This window comes from Lepisma saccharinum, chromosome 11, assembly GCF_977018435.1.
Source record: "Lepisma saccharinum chromosome 11, izLepSacc3.1, whole genome shotgun sequence".
NCBI lineage: Eukaryota > Metazoa > Arthropoda > Insecta > Zygentoma > Lepismatidae > Lepisma > Lepisma saccharinum.
This window is the reverse complement of record NC_139239.1, coordinates 43,265,843-43,286,289: the sequence shown is the minus strand read 5'-3', so window position 1 is coordinate 43,286,289 and position 20,447 is coordinate 43,265,843. Positions and strand designations below refer to the sequence as shown.

Here is a 20,447-nt window from a genome sequence, read left to right as displayed (position 1 = left end):
GAATCTGAAGCAGCCATTGTTCAGAGAAGGTTGTATTCAGAAAGGCTTTATTTTTCACCGCTCGCCGGTGAGACGGAATTATCTTTTTCGGAAGTTTGCAACACTGAAGAGGACACCTCGCGAAGAACAGGAGTAAAACATTTGGCTTTGTCTGCGAGGACAAGCGAAGGTGGAACCGAGAGTGACCAGCTACCCTTATGCTCTCTCAATCCAGGTTTAGGAAAAAGGATCAAGTGCTGTGAAACAACCGTTTTACCAAGAAGGGGCATTGGCGGTGACGCCACCGTAGGGCACAAGAGACCCTCTTTTGATGCAACTTTTGGACAAGCAGGGGCCAATAAAAATTCTGCAAAGTTAATTTGTTGGGGCTGCCGTAGTGAGGGCCATAAACTTCAAGAATGTCAACAGACCAATAAAAGGAACCAACCCCCTGAAAAGGGAGGTCAGCAGCGTCCCCAAATAAACCTTCTGTCGCCCGCCGGGAGAAAACGCAGAAACAAAGGCCGTTTTTTGAATGGAGAAGGCTGTTTTCAGCAAGACCTCGAACCTCTCATTCAATGTAAAATTAACAACAAACGCTTTGTATTATTTGTAGATACGGGAGCTTCAGCGTCTACGCTAAGTTTGGAAACAGCCAAGTTGTTAGAGAGGGATGGAAATAAATTCATGAAGACGAGAAAATGGAACATTTCATTAGCTGTGGGCAGGGTTACGTCGAAGGGCGAGATGTATGCTACTGTTTGTATTAATAACATGAAATTTAAGCATAAATTTATCATCCTTGAGAATTGTTTCCGTGACATAATCGTTGGAAGGGATTTTTTGAGGCAGAGTGGGATAATTTTGCACATTGAGGAGAACGGTTGGTCGTTCAAGGATAGCGACGTGATTTACACGTTCTCGAAGCGTGCATGTAAACGAGAATTCGCTGTTACAGTTATGCAGAGAAATAACGTGGTACAGGAAAGGAATAACTCGTCAGATCACTCGAGCCTGGATGGATGCAACACACATGCACAAGAGAATAGCGGGAAGTCTACGAATGAGGATACGGGGCAATTAGTCGATTCCCAAGGACTCGAAGTTCAGAAGACTTCAAACGCTGGTGCATTATGCTCTCTGAAAATCTCGAAAGAGGTAAAGAGAAAACGGAGGAAGGGAATAAAAAGGGAATGCAAATTTCCTCGAAAAAATTCCATTTCTACGGACAAGAAGAACCATGCATTATCATTTTTGCCTTTTGCTTTAGAGGACAATGAAAATGATGAATTACTGGTTTCTGAGAGGCTACAAGAAACTTCATCGATTGTTTCAGAGCAAATGAGAGACAGTTTGTTATCTCAAATAATGAAACAACTGAAGGGAAAGCATTTCTCTGGGAGTAGGAAGTATAAGGAGAAAGTTGCTAAGTTGGCCAATCAGTCGTTTTTGGATGAGGAGGGAGTTTTGTGCAGGAGGATAGACTGCAAGCAAGATTCGAAAGGAACAGCCAAGATATGGGTCCCGTTGAGTTTGAAATCTCAAATATTGACGTCACATCACGATTCTGAATTTGCAGGACACAATGGGAAGCAGAAAACTTTGTCGAAAATCAAGGAGAAATATTCGTGGCTTGGAATGACACGAGATATCGCTTGCTACGTCAGAAGTTGCGTTCCCTGTACAGTTTCCAGCGAAATGAAGAAAGAAGTGAGACCGAAATATAAGAAAACGAGCCCAGCCTTACTTCAGGTGTTCCCGGATGAAGAGAACGAGATCAAACGTAAGCCATGTAAATTTCGCATTGGAGACGAGGTGTGGCTGAAAGAGCACACTATATCTGGCAGAGTGCGTGGCGTTAATGGTGAACTTGAAACGGAACACTCAGGTCCATGTTTAATGTCTGGAAGGATTAAAGAAGATACTTTCAGGGCAAAGAATGGGAAGGATTGTCCGATTGTGGAAGGTGAACCAGGCCAGTTGTCCAGCCATAAACCACCAGCTTTTGCTGTGAGGTGGAGGGACAGAAAACAGCCAAGGGGAGCCACGCGACAACTCCTAATGAGGGTTAGGAAGACTACCGTCTGGCCGCCTAGCCAGCAATCCCAGCTGTCATAATAGCCGACCGCCGATCTTCTTTTTATTCGTTATTTTTTTTTATTTGAGTTTTCATTTGTATATAACTTACTCCATTTTCTTCATTTTCACAACACTGTTTATTTATTTGCGTGTCTCCAAGTTGTAAACAGAAAGACACATTGTGGATTTAGGTTCGAGAGTCGAACCAGGACTCGGTCAGGAGTCGAACCAAGGACTCGGTCAGGAGTCGAACCAAGGACTCGGTCAGGAGTCGAAGCCAAGCACTCGGTCAGGAGTCGAAGCCAAGCACTCGGTCAGGAGTCAAACCAAGGACTCGGTTGGGAGTCGAACCAAGGACTCGAGTCAGGAGTAGAACCAAGGACTCGAGTCAGGAGTAGAACCAAGGACTCAGTTGGGAGTCAAACCAGGGACTCAGTTGCGAGTCAAACCAGGGACTCGGTGGAGAGTCGAACCAGGAACCAGAGAAAACCCCCTTCAAGGAAGATGCTGTCAGGAAGACTTCATCCTAGAGAGGATACTTCAGTGGCGGACTTCACAAGGAAGCGGAAGCTTGGTGAATCTGTGAACATTGTGGACAATATGATAAAGTGAATGAACTAGTGACTATTTCATTTTCAGATACTCTGAGAACAGTTTAATACTTTAGTGGGTATTGTGTAATTGTGTTGGATGATTTTGCAAATATGGTAATCTTGTTTTGACTGAATTGTTTTTTCTTGTTCCTCTTGAAGGGGGGAACTATGTAACGGTCGGATTGACCATTACTGGTTTTGGTATATTGTAATAATTAATTGCTGGCCAGCTACAAGGTGTAGGGTTAAGTAATATGCTTCCATGAGTGTACTTTTATGTTATTATTGCATGTAAGTGTATATTATTGGATTGTGCTTTGCTGGATGTTAGATTCCCCTGTTTTTACCTCCCCGGTTGGGGGAGCTAGCTGTCTTACAAAGGACCGTTGGCAGTGGAATTTTCCAACGCTACGGGGTCCACGTCCACAGACGTTTACCCCGACTATAAAAAGAGCCAGTGGGCTTTAGCAAAAAACAGTGTTTCCCCATTGATCGACGAAAGAGGAACGTCTCCTCAAGTTTAGTCCACTTATGGTGGCTAGACTGGATATAACAATGTAGCATCTGGTTATGCCAGCCCCTGTTGCTGTCCCAAGTCCCCTTTTAGAAAAAGCTTTGATTATGTGGATATTTCCGTATTTGATTAATTGATGCCCAAAAGAAGGAGTGAAGGCGTAAGGAAACGCATTTGTAACGGAATATCATTTAAGCTGAGGATAGGCCCACCGAGCTAGTTATGCTAACTCGGTGGTAAGGGAAGTGCCGATGGTTATGCCATAGGTGCGCAAGTTTATTGATTTAGAGATCTGGTAATTTTGGTCTATGCAAGACACTCATGGAAACGCTCTGTAAAATATGTATATATATAACTACGTATAATAAACCAATATATCCTACGAGAATGTCGTAATTTCAAGAACTACGGTACTGTCCATTTAACCAGTTGTATATTCACTTGCTGTATATGAGTAAACGAACCAGGGACATACAAATATAAATTGTTATGTGAAACCCCCCCTTTGTAATTCCGGCGCAAATATAATCTGCTCGCTTGCACCCAGGGTGAGGTGAAAGGAGAGATTGAGGGATGAAAGTAGGAAGTAGTCCAGAGGGCCGGATAAAAACGAGGGATAGGGGGGCCGACGACTTTCACAAGTTGGAGCACTTTTTCCAGCATGGTGCATTAAATCTGCCACATGACACTTTCACGGAGTCTAATTATCCTGAAAGTTATGCAAAATTTGAATATTCCTTTGATTTTGTGCCAATATTATGTGCAAAAACTGTATTTTGTGATTGCATAATAAGTATTTTTATATTCTGATGTGTAATTTTTGAATATTTTATTGTAGAACTCTGATAAATTTATGCTTATAATTGAAATGAATTATTCCTACATTTTTCGCCCGACCCTGTGGCCGAGTGGTTAGCACATCGCGCTGCGACGCCAAGGGTCCCGGGTTCGAATCCCAGTCGGGCTTGGTTGTTTGTGAATGTCCATTCATCAATTTCATCATTTCATCACTCATCCCCATCTTCGCAAATTAGCCAAGAGGCACAAAACGCGAAGTAAAATAAACTAAATCAAATAATAATATTCCTACATTTTTCAAGCATCAATATCGGTATCGGTGGAAATCGATAAGAGTATTGGCATCAGCACGAGTATTGGTTCAACGTAGTATTGGCTCAGCCCTAGTAGAAACATGCTTAATGATAGCGTAAAAGGACTGCTGGTTCTGTGGTAGATTCAGGAAATGTCTGGCGATTACACCAGTGTGATTACGGGGTCAATTTTGCATGCCTTCTAACTTATTTTATGAAATTTCTAACATGTTTCAACTAAAGCTGAGTTGATACCTACTCATAGTGATACTGATGCTTGGAACTTGTAACAGTTTAAAGTTGCTCAAAATATTTTGATTACTATTAGTGTGTAAGTAGTCCACTCCAACTAATGCATAAATTTTTCATGAAAAATGAAAAATTTGTTAAAAAAAAGGGTTGAAAATTCGAATTCAAATGGTTGAAGGAAATGTGCTGAAAAGTTGCACTTATTTTGGTTGCTGCATTGTGAGTCTTTGTGAGTGCTGTACTACACATTGCCTGTGGTGGACATCTCTGACTACATTTACTTGGTCAGTGAGGCTTTGGTCTCCAGGCAAACGCAAGATCGTAGGCAAAGTACTATATTAATGCAACGTTAGGCTGATGCAAAGTGTAAGTGTTTTTTTTTAAAAAATTTATTGTGGTAATCAGTGTTCATAACTAAATTTGTGGGGTATCATTGTAATGGGAAGCATGTCCACTGGTAAAATAATAAATTTGTTATTATTTATAATTTTTCCAATGTGCAGTTGTTATATTAAGCTGATTAATGTCTGGTTTTGTGTTATTGTACTCTGGTTTTTAAAAAATGTTGACATCATCTTTGGACATATCTTCACCTGTGGGCTATGATTTGAAGGAGGAGAGGATTACCTATTAAAATAAATTATTATAAAATTATTATATAATTAATGAAATGTGTAATTTTCCCATGAGAAGTATTAAAAACTGCCTAATCATAATTGTCATGGTCATGGGTGGATCAAAAATCTGTTCAAATTCTAATAACCTATTTGAGATAACAGCTCTTTTCCTGGAGCCATGAAAGGTTGTAGAATCGTGAGTTGACTGATTATAAAATCCAGTTTTCACTCGATATTGGTGCAAAATAATGGAATCTTAAAATTTTGCATGGTTTATAGGATAAATAGACTTCATGAAAGACCGAAATGTTGTAAAAACTTCAACCGGTATTGATAAGTAAATTTCAACTGATATTTTCTGATACCCACACCACTGGCGCAAATGTTTTAGCTGTAGTTGTAACGTTTTAACCTTCCCTTAACAAGGATAGAGGTTAATTCTAAAGGTAGGATTATTAATAAAACAAGGCACATGTGACTTTGTGTTGGTTGTTTTTGATTGAACATCATGTAATGCCACAGTTAAGAATAATTACATAAAGGTCACTGCATAAGGATGTCGGTGAAAGTTGTGATTTGCGAAATCCACTTTTCCTTTCCTCTGTTTCTTATTTGGTTCTCTCATTCCACCATGTATTTCTTTGTATTCTTTCTATCTTATCTTATCTTATCTCATAACTTTTCTGCTCCTTCTTTAATTTTTCTTCTTCATTTTGTTCCACTGTACTTTTCTGTATCTTCTAACCAATTCTTTGATAATAGTATCTTGTCAACTTTGATTTGTATATAAAATACTTTTTGATTACATTAGTATGACAGTTTTCCAAGATTTTTTGTTCTACGAAAGAAAATATAAAATTTGTAGTTGGAAATTGCAAAGGATGTACAAATTTCAGCAAAAAGCAAGCGAGCCTTTGATAGTTCCACAAATATGTTAGAATTCAAAACCCGGTGCTCTGTAGACTTGCACACATATTCATAATTGAAATTGATGGGAAACTTTAGATGTGGTAATATATTATGTATACATGCAATATACTTATGTATCCACGAAATGTTTCATGGTGACCACTGTCACCATTCACATTGGAACTCCTAGTTATGTGCTTAGGGAAAATGCATAATGGCATGCACTTCCTTGATTTTTGTGCCATTATGCATTTAGCTGATGAATTAAACATTGATAATGGACAAACCCACATTTTTTTGGCTTTCACTACTTGAGCAAGTAAAGCCAAACGGTGACAGATGACACAACAGTCAATCCATCAGCAGAGCTCACCTAGCTGCCACTGGTGTAGCCGTGCAGACTGGAAGTTCAGCAGGCAGATAGACACAAGTTCTGATGTGGTTGATGACAGTGGTTACCGAAATTAACAGAATGAAAATAAATTGTTTCCTGAATATGTAAGTACATAATAAATATATATTTTTTTTAACCAATAATATATATATTTATTTATACAATAATAAAATATAAACAAATATTGTTTTAATCTGTATGTATCATTTCAGCACAAACACTCTCGGAAGGCAAAGAAACTCAATGTAAGTTCCGAGTTCTTTGTGGGTGCTTTTCTCTCGTTAATTGTGCTTTAATAATAGTTGCTTATGAGCATGTTCTATAGTATCTGGCATCTAGGAACCTGCTTTAACAAATCTCCGCTCTGCACTGTGTTAACTGGACACTGTAGGCAAATCAGGCAGCATAGTGGTGTGTTTAGCGGGATCTATTATTGTTTAGTCTCCAAGTGTGTTAGAAATACTAAAATATGCACTAAATTTTAATACCATTTAATGCCATTTAAGGTATCATTAACAAAATCAGAGACATTAACAAATGGCTCCTGAAATATTACAAGGTATGATCTCATTATTAAATCAAATTTGTTGAATGTTATTGTTTTGCCCACATGGATTTGTTATGATTTATGTTTTAGCAGGACAAAGGTATTTCTTAGGGTGTTGTGTAGAGAAAGTTCAGTGTTTCCTTGTTGCTCCTGTAGTATCTCCATCCTATGCACCATAACCTATCAATGGCGTATTCTGAAAATTTGACCTGTTTACCACAACAATTCTTATTTATTGTGTATATTTATTATACATTAATTAGATATAATAGAAATAAAACACCAATGCAGATGTGCAAGTAAAACCAAAGACAGATGTTCGTCGTCTTCAAATTTTGTGCCAGTCTCTCCATGATAAAGTTGGTTTACAAGTATAGTTAGGGCTTAGCTGAAATCACTTTGAACCGATACCCACATCGATACTGCTATTCTTACCAATTCTCACTGATACCAATACCAGTGCTTGAAAATTATAATAATGTAAATTTGTTCAAAATGTTGATGAATAGTAGTATGTAAGTATTACATTCTAATTATAATCATCATAATATCAGGTTGCTCCAAAATATTCAAGAATTACATCAGAATATTAAAATACTTCTTATATAATCACAAATTACAATGTGTCGAATTTCTAGGATAACTTTACTCATGTATCAAGTATACTCAAGTGTCATACAGTATTTTTGCACACCCTGTGAAAACCCAAAATGCTTGAAAAAGTTTCAGCTGATATCGGTAATAAAATCCAACCAATACTTTTCAATGTGTGTGTGTGTGGTATCGGAAGGTACTGATAGGCATTGGTATCAGCTCTAAATAGAGAAACTAAAAAAAATTATTAACAGTTTGTCTGAGGGAAGTCTGCACCTGATGGAGGTGCAGCTAAGCATATCCCTCCCCCCCCCTCCTTCCACTCATTGGCAATTTTAAGTGTGAATATGCTGAATTCACATTTGCACACACCCATCAAACTTTTGGTTCTTGTTTTGTGTAATCTTTGATGCGATAAATGTGATAGTTTCAGAGATGTGATATATTCTCTTTCGCAAGTTCTTCCTCAGACACCCTGTAACTGAATAGAATGAGAGAGAGAGAAAGTTAAAGAATTGAATAGAAATGAGAATGAAAAAGCAGATAGAAAAAAGAGGAAAACCTGAGAGGGGGCAAGGAAGAAGAAATACACTTGGAAAGGAAGAGAGGGAGAGAGAGGATGAAATACAGGGTAAGTCAAAAAGAATGAAACAACTTTACTATATTTATTATGAATAAACTATTGAAGGTAGGAGAATGTACAAGGCATCAAAATACAACACAACTCTCAAAGTCTTACTTACATTGCAAAGATTCACAAACATTCAATGTGGGAACTGCGTGTCACACTGCATATGTCCAGGCGATAATCAAGTTCTTGCCATACATGAGACAGCATGTCCACGTCGATGGTTCCAATGGAAGTAGCAACATGCTGTCGTAACTCCACCATATCTCTTGGCAGGGGCAGCACGTACTCAGCATCCCTCACATACCCCCACAGAAAGAAATCACAGGGGGTTAGATCAGGTGACCTGGGTGGCCACTTGCAACATGCCAGGTCATTGTCAGTATCACGGCCAATCCAGCGGTAAGGCAGATGTTCATTCAGGTAACGCTGAACTGCAAGGTGATAATAGGGTGGTGTGCCCTGTCTTGTTGGGACAGGTAGTCCGTTGAGTCCTCATCTAACTGCAGGATTAGCCACTGCTGCAGCATGCGAAGATAGGTCATCCCAGTTACGGTGCCCTCATCGAAGAAGAATGGGCCATAGACTTTCCTTTGTGATATGGCACAAAAAATGTTGATCTTGGGTGAATTCCGGATGTGCTCAATGATGGCATGTGTATTATGTGTGCCCCATTTAAACGTGTTATGACAATTGAATATTTCCATTAAGATGGAATGTTGCTTCATCTGAGAACACTAGGCGGCATACAGAATCTTCATCCTCTATGTCCTCTTGCATCTCCACTCAGAATGTGTGACGCATGATCTTGTTATTTGGTTTAAGGCCTTGTACCAAATGCAATTTGTATGCATCACACCATATGGTTTTTTGAGGCACCTGCAGCTCACGACTGGCTTGGTACGTGGATTTTTTCGGACTTCTTATGAAAGCTTCTCTGACTCTGTCAACATTTGCATCTGACACACGTGGCCACCCTGTGCTCGTCAAACTGATGGTACCAACGGTAGATGTTTTTCAAAGATGGTGGATCTTTAACAAAACATGTGCGGAAATGCTGTTATACCATTGTGATGGAATCTCTCTTCACCAACTCCCAAAACACACAGAACGCCTTCTCTCTATCAGACTTCATCGTTGTTGTACTAAGCTCCACGTACTATGTTGTTACAGTGCTCCTAGCGGAGTGTTGCAACAATATAGTGTGCTTCACATAGTACGGATAAAAATTTGAGAGTTGTGTTGTATTTTGATGCCTTGTAAGTTCTTCTACCTTCAATACTTTATTCATAATAAATACATAAAGTTGTTTCATTCACTTTGACTTACCCTGTACAGTGCAGATGTTGAATAGAAAGTTATGTAATACTTGAGTACAAATTATGGCAATATGATTTTACCTTTTTCTACAAATGATGGCAATATGATTTTACCTTATTCTAATGAAAGGACCTGTGGACATCCATGATATAGAATGTGAAAACCTGTACAAAACATATTTTCTGCACATCTATCCTTCTCACAATCCTCCTTCGTGACCGTCTGGTCTAAAGTGCTGTGCTTTGGACTCCGACTGCAGGACGGCATGGATTCAAGTCTGCCTGGGTTCAGTCTCTGGGTTCTCGGCCTGTGTATAGGACCGATGGCAACCCATCATCATGAGGAAATTGGGGAGCAACGAGTGAGTAGCATAATCCGGTCTCTGAAATCTCCTATAATGGCTGGGGGTTCGACGTGCTGACCCCACGTCACCCCAATATTGGTTGAAGATCTCCACACCTCTAGGTAGGATTGTGGGTGGGAGACTGGCAGTCAGGAGATCAGCCTAGACCCTTCAAGGGATGTCGAGTCACGGGTTATTATTATTATCGTGCTCACAAATGGATGGTAAAGTAAAGCAGTGAAACGAAATATAGTGACATAATGTTTGTGTCAAAATTACCGCTAAGACAAAAGATAAAATGTGCATGATTTTTTATTTTGTGAACTTAGAAATTATTATTCTGTAATAACAAGTACCGGTATTTAAATTTTGATTATGGTAAAAACTGCATGGACAAACAAGTAAAAAAAAACAATAAAGTAGAAAAAAATTAGGGGGTCAAAAATAAATTACTGACTAAATAGAACATACTCCGCTAAATAAAATCATACGAGGCACATGTAAAAAAAAAAGGGCCGATGTGATATATCAAATCAGGCTAGAATTTCACGAGAAATTAAGTGACGAAGGTTTTTCCAACGTATCTTTAGCCAGCGAAAAGTTATACGTATATCTTTGAATTACGATATATGCACATTATAATGTTGTCAATGTTCCTGTGAGCACACTCGTTGATGTATCTCACTCTCACATAGAACATTTGGCAATGTAGCAGGTACAACAGCATCGCAAGCAGGAACTATGCCATCTCTCAGATGGTCAATATCAAGGACTTTTAGTGCATGCACCATTCTCTTCAAATGTTTCTGAAGGTAAAAGTCCTCCTAAGATGTTAGATCTGTGGAATGTGCAGGCCTTTTAATATATCCCTGTCTGCCCATCAATCTACCTAGAACTTTACCATGAAGTAATTGACACAATGTCCACACTCTGTGTGGTCACACTCTGTCCTGTTTCAAAACTCTGGAAAAGTGCCATATCCCGTAAGTAAGGATGAAAAACCTGTTCACTTAACAAATCCAAGAAATAGTTGTTTTTTTTTTCATTATTTAATTTATTCCAGTGTTCTTCTGCAATGAACGAAGCTTCCCAGACATTCAACTCTGTGTTTCCCGTTAATCTTTTTAAAACCCTTCTCTTTTTAATCAAATGCTTCTCTTCGATGATATGAGTTGACAAACCTGTTCTTGGGTTTAGATTTATAATGTCCAAATCGTGTTCGTGCCATCTTATTGCCATTTTCCTTGCTGTTTGTCCCACATAATCCTTTGAACATGAACAACTTATATTATATATTCCTGTGGTTTCCACATCTGGTAGAGAGTTTCTCATTTTGAATTCATTAAATGTACATTCCAAACTTCTTGGTGATTTAAAAACAATTTTGAAATTAAAACTTCTAAAAATTTTTGCAATTTTATGTGAGAATCCCTTGTGGAATGGAATGCACACAAATTTCTTTTCAACAGATTTTTCATCTTTGTCTGTATTTCTCTTTTCCTTTAGTTTTCTTGCGACTTGTGTTTTGATTTGGTTTATTCTGTTAGTGTGAAAGCCATTTTCTTTTGCTATATTAAAAAGCCTTTCTTCTTCATTTTTGATATCCTCATTATTAGAACATAGTCTTTGTGCTCTCAGGAAAAAAATTAAAAATATGTTATCCATTGTTATATGCGAATGTTCTGAATTGGCATGGATGTATTTTTCCCCCGCTAATTTTTTCCTATGGACTGATGTTTGAATTGTTGAGTCAGTTGTCTTAATTTGCAGATCAAGGAAAGAAATTACATTGTTATTCATGGGTTCGCAAGTGAATTTTATGCGACGGTGTGATTCATTTAACAATTTAAATACGTCCATGATGGTGTTCTCATTTTTAGCAATAATTAGCACATCATCTACATATCTGATGTAGAGTTTGATATCCGCACCTATCGCATTAACAATTGTAGATTCTATGTAATGAAGGAAAATGCTGGAGATGATTCCGGATACTGGGTTTCCCATTGATAGACCATTACTTTGCTGATAGATTTTGCCATCAAATATAAAGTAATTGTAATTTGCACATACAGTAAACCATCGAACCATTTCCTATGATTCTACTGGGTTAACCTTCATCTCAATAAGCCATCTGTGTAATGCATCTGTGGCACCTTCTATTGGGACACTAGAATATAAATTTTCAACATCAAAACTTGCAATACAATACCCATTATTCCAAACAATATTTTTTAGTTTCTGTTTCACTTCATATGCATTTTTAACACTGAATGGTGTTTGTTGTTTAATTATAGCAAGTCTGTCAACTAAATATTTGGATAGTTTGTATGCAGGATGTGTGAAAGTTGCAATGATGGGTCGTATTGGAGTTCCCGGTTTGTGAGTTTTTGGTGGTCCAAAATTAATCGGCAGGGTTGACAATGAGTTTTTTCATTTCTCTTGGTATCGTGATACTGCTTTCAATTACTTTCTTTATCATTTATTATATTATATATTTTAGTTATAGGTTTCGAGAGGTTTCTGTGAAATTGTTTACTTTGAAACATTCTTCCATTTTTTCTTTATAGTCCTTAATTCGGATAAGGACAGGTTTATTTTATTTTCCTTGTCAGATTTTATTAAGAACACTGGAATAAATTAAATAATGAAAATGGTAACATAGATCCAGTATGGAGTTTTCTTTTTCACAAATGGAGTAAGCCACCATCTTTAATGTAACAGAAAACATCAAGAGACTTTGTGAAAACAATGATGAATTTGAATTACCTGATGATATTTGGGATTCATAATTTTAAAAAAAAATCTGAAATAAAAATAAAACAGACTGCTTTTTTCACAGTGAAGTTGCTATATTACAACAATGTAACATTGACAACATCCATTATATAACAGATTATTTTTGTTTAAAAAATTACTAACCATTGTTATAACTGTATCTTTAGTCAAAATGAAAATAAATGTCTGATGAAAGGAGCGTGTGTTCTCGTGAAACGTCACAAAGAAAAACTGTTTTCTTATTCTTGTAATAACCGTAAACTACAGGAAAATAAATCCAAGAAACCCTCACCATTTAAGGTTCCGTTGTTCAATATGGACCAACCATTCCAGTTCTCCATACACTATACCACATCATTAGCTTACCAGCAACAACCATTCGGCTGGGCAAATCACAGGTATTGCACATTATTATTATTATTAACTTCACCATGAACATAAAAAGTAGCTTCGTCACTGAAGAATTTTTCATTCCAAAGGAAGTGTCACGTAATTGTTTGAGATTCTTTTCCCATTATTCTTCACTATTCAACTATTTGGTGAATGTCACTGATTAAAATCATATGTAATGGTGCATACCTAGGTATACTTCTCAATAACTTTTTGCTGGCTAAAGATAAGTTGGAAAAACCTTCGCTGCTTCATTTCTCGTGAAATTCTAGCCTGATTTGATATATCACATCACCCCCTTTCCTTTGAAATTTTTGCATTGAATTCAATATGGCGGTCAACACTATGCTGGACCTGCACTTGACACACACAGCTAGAGATCTCCCTCTGCCTAACCTATTTATTTCATAACCATATAACTCCTTTTCATTTTGTAGGGGATGTTAAAGGACCTTTGACTCATCATAGTCATGTAATGAGGCTTTTATCAGTCACATAGTTACACATATTATTTTATATCTTCTGATCCCATTGCAGTCCCAGAATGATTTTTTGGTATGTTTGATAGTATAGCATGAGGGACCAAATATATTTTTTTCACGATTTTTGGTGATGACATGTTTTGAGATATTCAAGGTCAAAAGTCAGGATCACGTGACAAGATTATATTTTTATCCAAAGCTAGGCTTTTATATATATCACTGAAAAGCGTGTTCAATTCCCTGTACAATAAGCTTTATTTGAGCTTCCTAGGCAAAATAGGGGCAGAGTTACAGCACATTTAGTATAGCTAAGCGGACTCAAAAAGGGCAATTTATGCTAACTTTGATCTTGAATAATTTAACAATTACAAGATGCACGAAACTAAAAATTTTCATAGTTACTAAGTTCCATTCATACTTTCAACTCCCCAAATTTCATGAAAATCGGAGATGGTCAGGTTGGAAATTGCACATATCTGTGTTGATTTGGCATGGAATGACTCATTCCCTTCCTCCCCCAAGCGGGCCAAAAAATCACGTGCAGCTGTCCTTCTTTGCTCTTTGTGAGTGTCTGTCTGCGTTTTTGGTACCCACCTCGCAACAGTTTGTGATACCCCAGGTTGTCAAGTCACAATTCGATGCACTGTTTTCACAGACATCTGGAAACTCTTTGTCGAGTTCAGATATTGTGAACCGGCGATTGGAACACACTTTCTCGTTAATGCGTTCCACCAGATCGTCCGTCCGAACACTAGGCCTTCCTCTACGCTCATCGTCATGGACATTTGAACGCCCTTCCCGAAACTCTCTGCATTATTTGTTCTCTTAGTGGGGAGGATCTATCTTGTAGTCCTATTTGCATTTTCAGTATTTAATTTTTGGTTTATTTTCTATTTTAAAATTGTTATTGTTAAAATTGCCTGACCTTCCCTTCACTTATCACTGTCGGTCCATAAATGGCACACAATTCCCGATGGATGTCAACTGCATTCTGTCCTTTGGCTTTCAGAAATTGTATGACAGATCTCACTTCACATTTGGCGGGATTTTGTATTACGGCAGCCATTTCACCTTACTGCTACTCACACGTACGCAACCCCACTCTGACGATTCTATCTCTGTTGCAAGCACAGAATACTAGGGCATGCTCAACTTCATCAGTGTTGCCAACCCTGCGTAATAAATTATCGGCCCTTTTTTTTTTTTACATCAGCCTCGTAAATACGCTACTGTGGTAACACATTTAGAGTTGTCTATAAAGTTTTGGTTTTTCTTCTGGAAGAAACAAGCTTGTTTTGTAGAAAAATGGAACAGATAAGACTCTGCTTCTTTTATGCATGGCGTTATTCCATTTTAATTTAAGTTGCTGCACATCACTAAAGCTTAAGCATGTACAGTTACTAATGTGCGTGTTTTTGCAGCATTGATAATACTCTTTCTTGGTAAGGGTGTTTTATCATATCAGATTATTTAATGTTTGCAGAATGGAATTGTACCATGTTGGAATATGGTAAATGGTATTTTGCTTTCTAAAATAAATTAAATACTTATAACTTTTTGAAACATTAAGTGAAATGGGTCTACCATTGAGCTACCAAACCAACATCTGTCTCCCCACAGTTTCCACAAGCCAGCCCCTGTTGCGGAGTGGTTAGCACATTGCGCTACGACTCTAGGGGTCCCAGGTTCGAATTCCGGCCTGGGCATGGATGTTTGTGAGTGTCCATTCATCAGTTTCATCATATCATCACTCATCCCCATCTTCGCAAATTAGCCAAAAGTGGCACAAAAAGCGAAATAAAATAAATCGAATCAAATGAAAACAGTTTCCACAATTTAGTTCTCCGTGTAAGCTTATTGTGTCAATTTCAGGTATATCCTCTGTATGTGATGTTCTATTTCATACAGCTAGTTCTGTTGAATTACTTTCCATTTTATAATGATTGACCCCTGACTTTACGTTTAACTGTTCATGTAATTGTGTAGATAATACCTATGTATTATATACCTCATTGTAAACACTGGAATACATACCTTCTTTTTCAGTTCTTTATAATTGTATTGTTTTCATTCTACGCATTTATGAAAATGCATTTTTGAAATCCTTTTGATAAATTTTCAGACAACTTGCATCCATGTTTTGGTTTGGTATATCTCTTTCCAAATGTTGAAACTTTAAATGTTCAGAATCTGGTTATGTTTTTTTTGTGTTAATTTTTTTTTACATGATTGTTGCCCATATGTGAATGAATAGCTAGTACAGGAATATGGAAATTGCTTACGAAGAACAGTGGTAGAGTTGTTGCCTTGTAATCAAGGGGTCCCGGGTTCGATACCTGGTGGAGGCACATAGTGGTTCTGATCCCACTTTAAACTGTAGGTCCAGTCCCGATTAGCCTTACTGTGCACAAAGTGGACTTTAAACACCAAATCAAACCAAACTAACAAAATTTGTAAGATGTGCTTTTTTTGTATCTCCTGAATAGATAAAACGAAGACCAAGGGGCTATGCAAACCAGCTGATGTTTTCTGAATGGTTGGTGGATGTTCCGGAGGATCTAATGGAGAAGTGGTTTTTTGTCCTATGCCCAGTGGGGAAGAGAGTGCTAGTTGTAGCGAGCAGGGTAAGAGAATAACGTAGTTACCTCCTTTTCCCTACTGGCAGGACAGAACACATGGTGGCAGAATCCACTTTCCACAAGTCCCTCTAAACACAAATAATGAATATGGATTTTCCACATCATTGTTGAAATTAATATTAAATCATTCATCAAACTTGTAATGTTTGTTAAAAAGATCAATATAAGCTCACAAATGTAAGTTCACTTTTGGTTCTTAGCATGTTTTTCCTTATTGCAAGAAGATAAGTAAAAGATGAAGATAGCTCTATGTGTTAATCTTTCACTCAGTGAAAATCTAATCCATTGTAACTTTTACATACAATATAGGAACTCTGATTTTATATTCTTGCACTTTACATTTTCCCTGCATTATATATTCAATCTTCCTGCTCCCAATAAAGCAAAATGTTATAAATTTTTCCTTGATTTTTACAATTTTCCACATTTTAAGTTCTTTCACATTGGTACTCTGAAAAATGTAAAATTGAGGTTCCGCTGTTGTTGAGCAACATTTGTTGTTACAAATCAAATAAATATTGAATACTAGTTTATTTCTACACTTTTTTCCCCCCATTTAAGAAGTATTTCATGCATATGTTATGTATGCACAACAATTCTGTAAGCTTCAAATATGTTGGCTTAGGATTCATTTGAGGTCATAGACATTGTTAGCAGTGTTTATGTACATGCAGGGTAAGGAGCTTAAAGATTGTATCCTGGAAGTTCTCATTGAATATTGCAATTTCTCGTTTCATATGCATGTGAATAACTTGTAGATAAGAACCTATCAGCTTGATGTAGGTAAAGGTAAAGTTCTCCGTGCATATACGTAGTATCATGCCATGAATACACATTTAGTGGATGTGGGGATAGGGCCCCACACATGGCTGCCTTTACTCTCCAGGATTACTCCCCAGTACCCATTGATTTGAGGCTGGGTGAGCCCTGTATCTGCTTTATGCAGGGACAAGGCTGGAAAAATTTTGACATTAGATCACCCACCTTTGGAATTGAACCCAAACACTCAGATACCCTACTGACTTGACCATCACGGTTCCCTATCAGCTTGGACTCTCATGAAAATAAGCTGCTAGTTGTACTAATGTTTAAGCTCATGGATGTTTCATACACAAATACAAAAAATGGTTGAAAATGAATAAAAGTACTTGAAGATGTTAGGTATAATCAATAATATTTCTTATTAATTCATGCATTGCATATAGTGTTCAAATGTTTAAAAATTATAACATATAAAGCTTTTTAACCTTATTCATAAGATGTGTCAGTGAAATTTTATGAAATGTTAAGATGGGAGAAATTATCGCAAAAAAGATATGCTAAGAGTTTTGTATTATTTTCTTGTAGGGCAAAACCTCAGCATATTCAAAAAATGGGTATTGTATATCTACATTTTCGTCCAAGCTTCCAGGAGGATCCAGAGCATTATCAAGCCACCACACTATAGTAGACTGCATATGGAGTGAGGCAGACCAAACTTTCTATGTATTGGATGTTCTGTCATGGAGCAGTCATCCTGTGTTGGATTGTGAAGTAGGTGAGATTTATTTAATAATTGTTGCTTTCATTGCATGCTTGTTCAAAATCAATTTTTTTTGTTCAGCAATGGAAAGGCACTTAACCCTTTTGAGGTGGAGCCTCCAGATGACAAAAGTAACTGAAGGACGGTTGACGAATATTTCGACAAACACATATCTTCGTAATAAATGTTCAATAAACAGGAAACCGAATAAAAACAAAAAAAACACTGAATCTTTTTTACTTTAATCTCCAAGCATCCACCTCACATCTGCCGTCATCGCCTTGTAGACTCTGACGTCAATGTCATGTCGCCAGGCAGATTGTTAAAAGACACAACAAAAGCTCACGTGTTTTTCAAGGCTTTATAAGTTAAAGGGCTCCGTCTTTCAAGTTCTAAACAAGCGTCATTTCTACTCAGTAAATTTGGCTCTGGAAGGAAGAAAGGGATTAGAGCTTTGTTTGTCCTGTGTTTTCCACTTAGCAACAGGCAGGGAAGGGGGAGGATAAGGGGGAGGGGGAGGAAGCCTTCCTGTATAGCCTTATTTGAGATTGCTTTTCGCGGCATCTGTGCCGCACAGGTGGCTACAGTCTTCGGGGGAGGGGAGAGGAGTGGGTGAAATTGAATACACACTTGCAGGCAAGGAGTTTGTCTGCACAAATCATTCTCTTGTTATCGGACTATGAACGTGAGTGCTTTTGAAACCTTGCCGTGAGAAGAAAGAGTCTTTTGTGATGGCATCTCTTCGGCCAGGAGAAATTCGTGACTTGTTGGAGGAGGAGTTTGACACGGGGATGAAACAGAAGTTGAAGATATACAGGGTGGTTCAGAAGATGATATACAGGGTGTGCCAGAAGATGATCAAGAAGAACCAGAAGAGGAAGGGGGGCATATGAAGAAGAATTAGAGGAGAATGAAGATAGTGGTGGTGCGAGTGCAGTGCAGTGGGAAGAAGTGAAGAGGGAGGATTGACATCTTGGGGGGGGGGGGGGGGGGTGCAAATGTTCTTCCTTTCTCTGGACAGCCAGGTGTAAGAGTTCGTGGCCTTGCAAACAATCCTACTCCTTTTCAAGCTTTCAGTACGGATCGATGGGCAAATTTCTGATGGAGTTTCCGGCCAGTTGTGATAAACATTCTCCTGGACCTTTCTTCTTCTTTTTTTAAAAAAGAAATTACTATTTGTATTATCGATTTGATACTATGTATTCGCCATTACATAACTTGGGGCAATCAGTGATAAGTGGTGGTTTGCCCAGTTCGATAAGTACACATCGACATGTTTACCTTACCGAACGAAAGCCTTGGAAATTCTGAATAAAACGAGCCCTCATTGGCATTTATCGTGTTAATACAACTTTTTTTTTTAAAAAAAAATCCAACATGTTACATTTTGCTTAAAATGAGCCCCATCCTTGGGGAATTTCCATGCATGAAGAATATTTCGTCATCCGCCTCGAAAGGGTTAACTAGATGTTTTCCAGTTCTATGTTAATAATAGATTTCAGTTTCATTTTTTTTGTTAGGTCTTTATTTCTATTATATCTGATATTGATAATTAGGTGATACCAATTCTCTAGGTTTAAAATTGAGCTGATTTGTATTCATTGAATCTATATATTAATAACAACAGCAGCAAATCTGGAAACACAACTTTAAGAAATATTGTTCATTGCTTACATAAAAACTAACCAAAATGAAAACAAATATGTGTTACTTTTATAATCGCACTGGGTGCACAAGTTATGCCCAGTGTAGGTATGAAGGAATTAATACTTCTAGTATCTTTAGTAAATGACAAAATGAAAGTTTAAGATTAAATTTAAATCCATCAGGTTTTAATGTAATGTCACTTCACAGATAGCCATACAGTAAAGTATAACATACAAATGATTTGATTTTTTAAAATTGGATTTGATTTATTTTACTTCGCTTATTGTACCACTTTTGGCTAATTTGCGAAGATATGATGATATGATGAAATTGATGAATAGACATCACAAACGTCCATGCCTAAGCCAGGATTCGAACCCGGGACCCATTGCTTCGCAGCACGATGTGCTAACCACTCCACCACGGGGGCCGACAACATACAAATGAATATTGTATAATATCTACAACAGTCTGTTGCACAGAATGCCCTGAGGAGCAGTGAGAAACCAAAATTGGTAGTCAAAAAGAAATATCAAGTGTGACAATTCAAATTCCCGGAGGCCTCCGCGATGGCGCAGTGGTAGCGTCGTCGTCTTGTAATCAAGGGTCCCAGGTTGGATACCTGGTGGAGGCACAAGTGGTTTGGATCCTATTTTAAACTGTAGGTCCAGTCCCGATTTGCCTTACAGTGCATAAAGTGGACTTAAAACACCACATCAATCACCAATCAATCAAATTCCTGGAATGGCCTTGTGTTAATGGAAAAAAGGTAGTATTCAGAATGTCTTGGCATGCATTCTTTTTAAATACAGGACTATTACAAATGACCTTCCCGAATTTCAGACACATGTAAATCATGTTTAGTGAAACTCGGATACTAAATGTGAGCCACTTTGGTAACGCGACACACATCTAGCCTGTAGTCGAATTCCTGCCAAACACACTGTAGCAGATCACGATCGATTTCTTCAATGGAATCTGTGATGCGTGTTTGCAGATCAAGCATAGTCTGTGGAAATGGTGGCTAGTAGACCTATCTTTAACAAACCCCCACAGGAAGAAATGAAATCGCTTTGTGTGAGGTCCGAGGTACTGCAGTTAAAGAGTCAAAGCAATTCAACACAATTTTCTC

At 37.8% G+C, this 20,447-nt stretch overlaps 1 protein-coding gene across 3 annotated transcripts in view; it reads left to right on the top strand.

Annotated features, from left to right (window-relative positions):
- Positions 1-20,447, top strand: part of Snup (snurportin-1) — a 68,542-nt gene that overhangs the window by 31,740 nt on the left and 16,355 nt on the right. For 2 of the 3 annotated variants that reach the window (XM_083130964.1, XM_083130963.1), the window contains exons 4-6: positions 6,638-6,670; positions 15,994-16,131; positions 17,494-17,679. In XM_083130964.1, coding sequence (XP_082987090.1) covers positions 6,638-6,670; positions 15,994-16,131; positions 17,494-17,679 — 357 coding nt within the window. The remainder of the gene's footprint in view (positions 1-6,637; positions 6,671-15,993; positions 16,132-17,493; positions 17,680-20,447) is intronic. The other variant, XM_083130965.1, reaches the window with a different exon arrangement.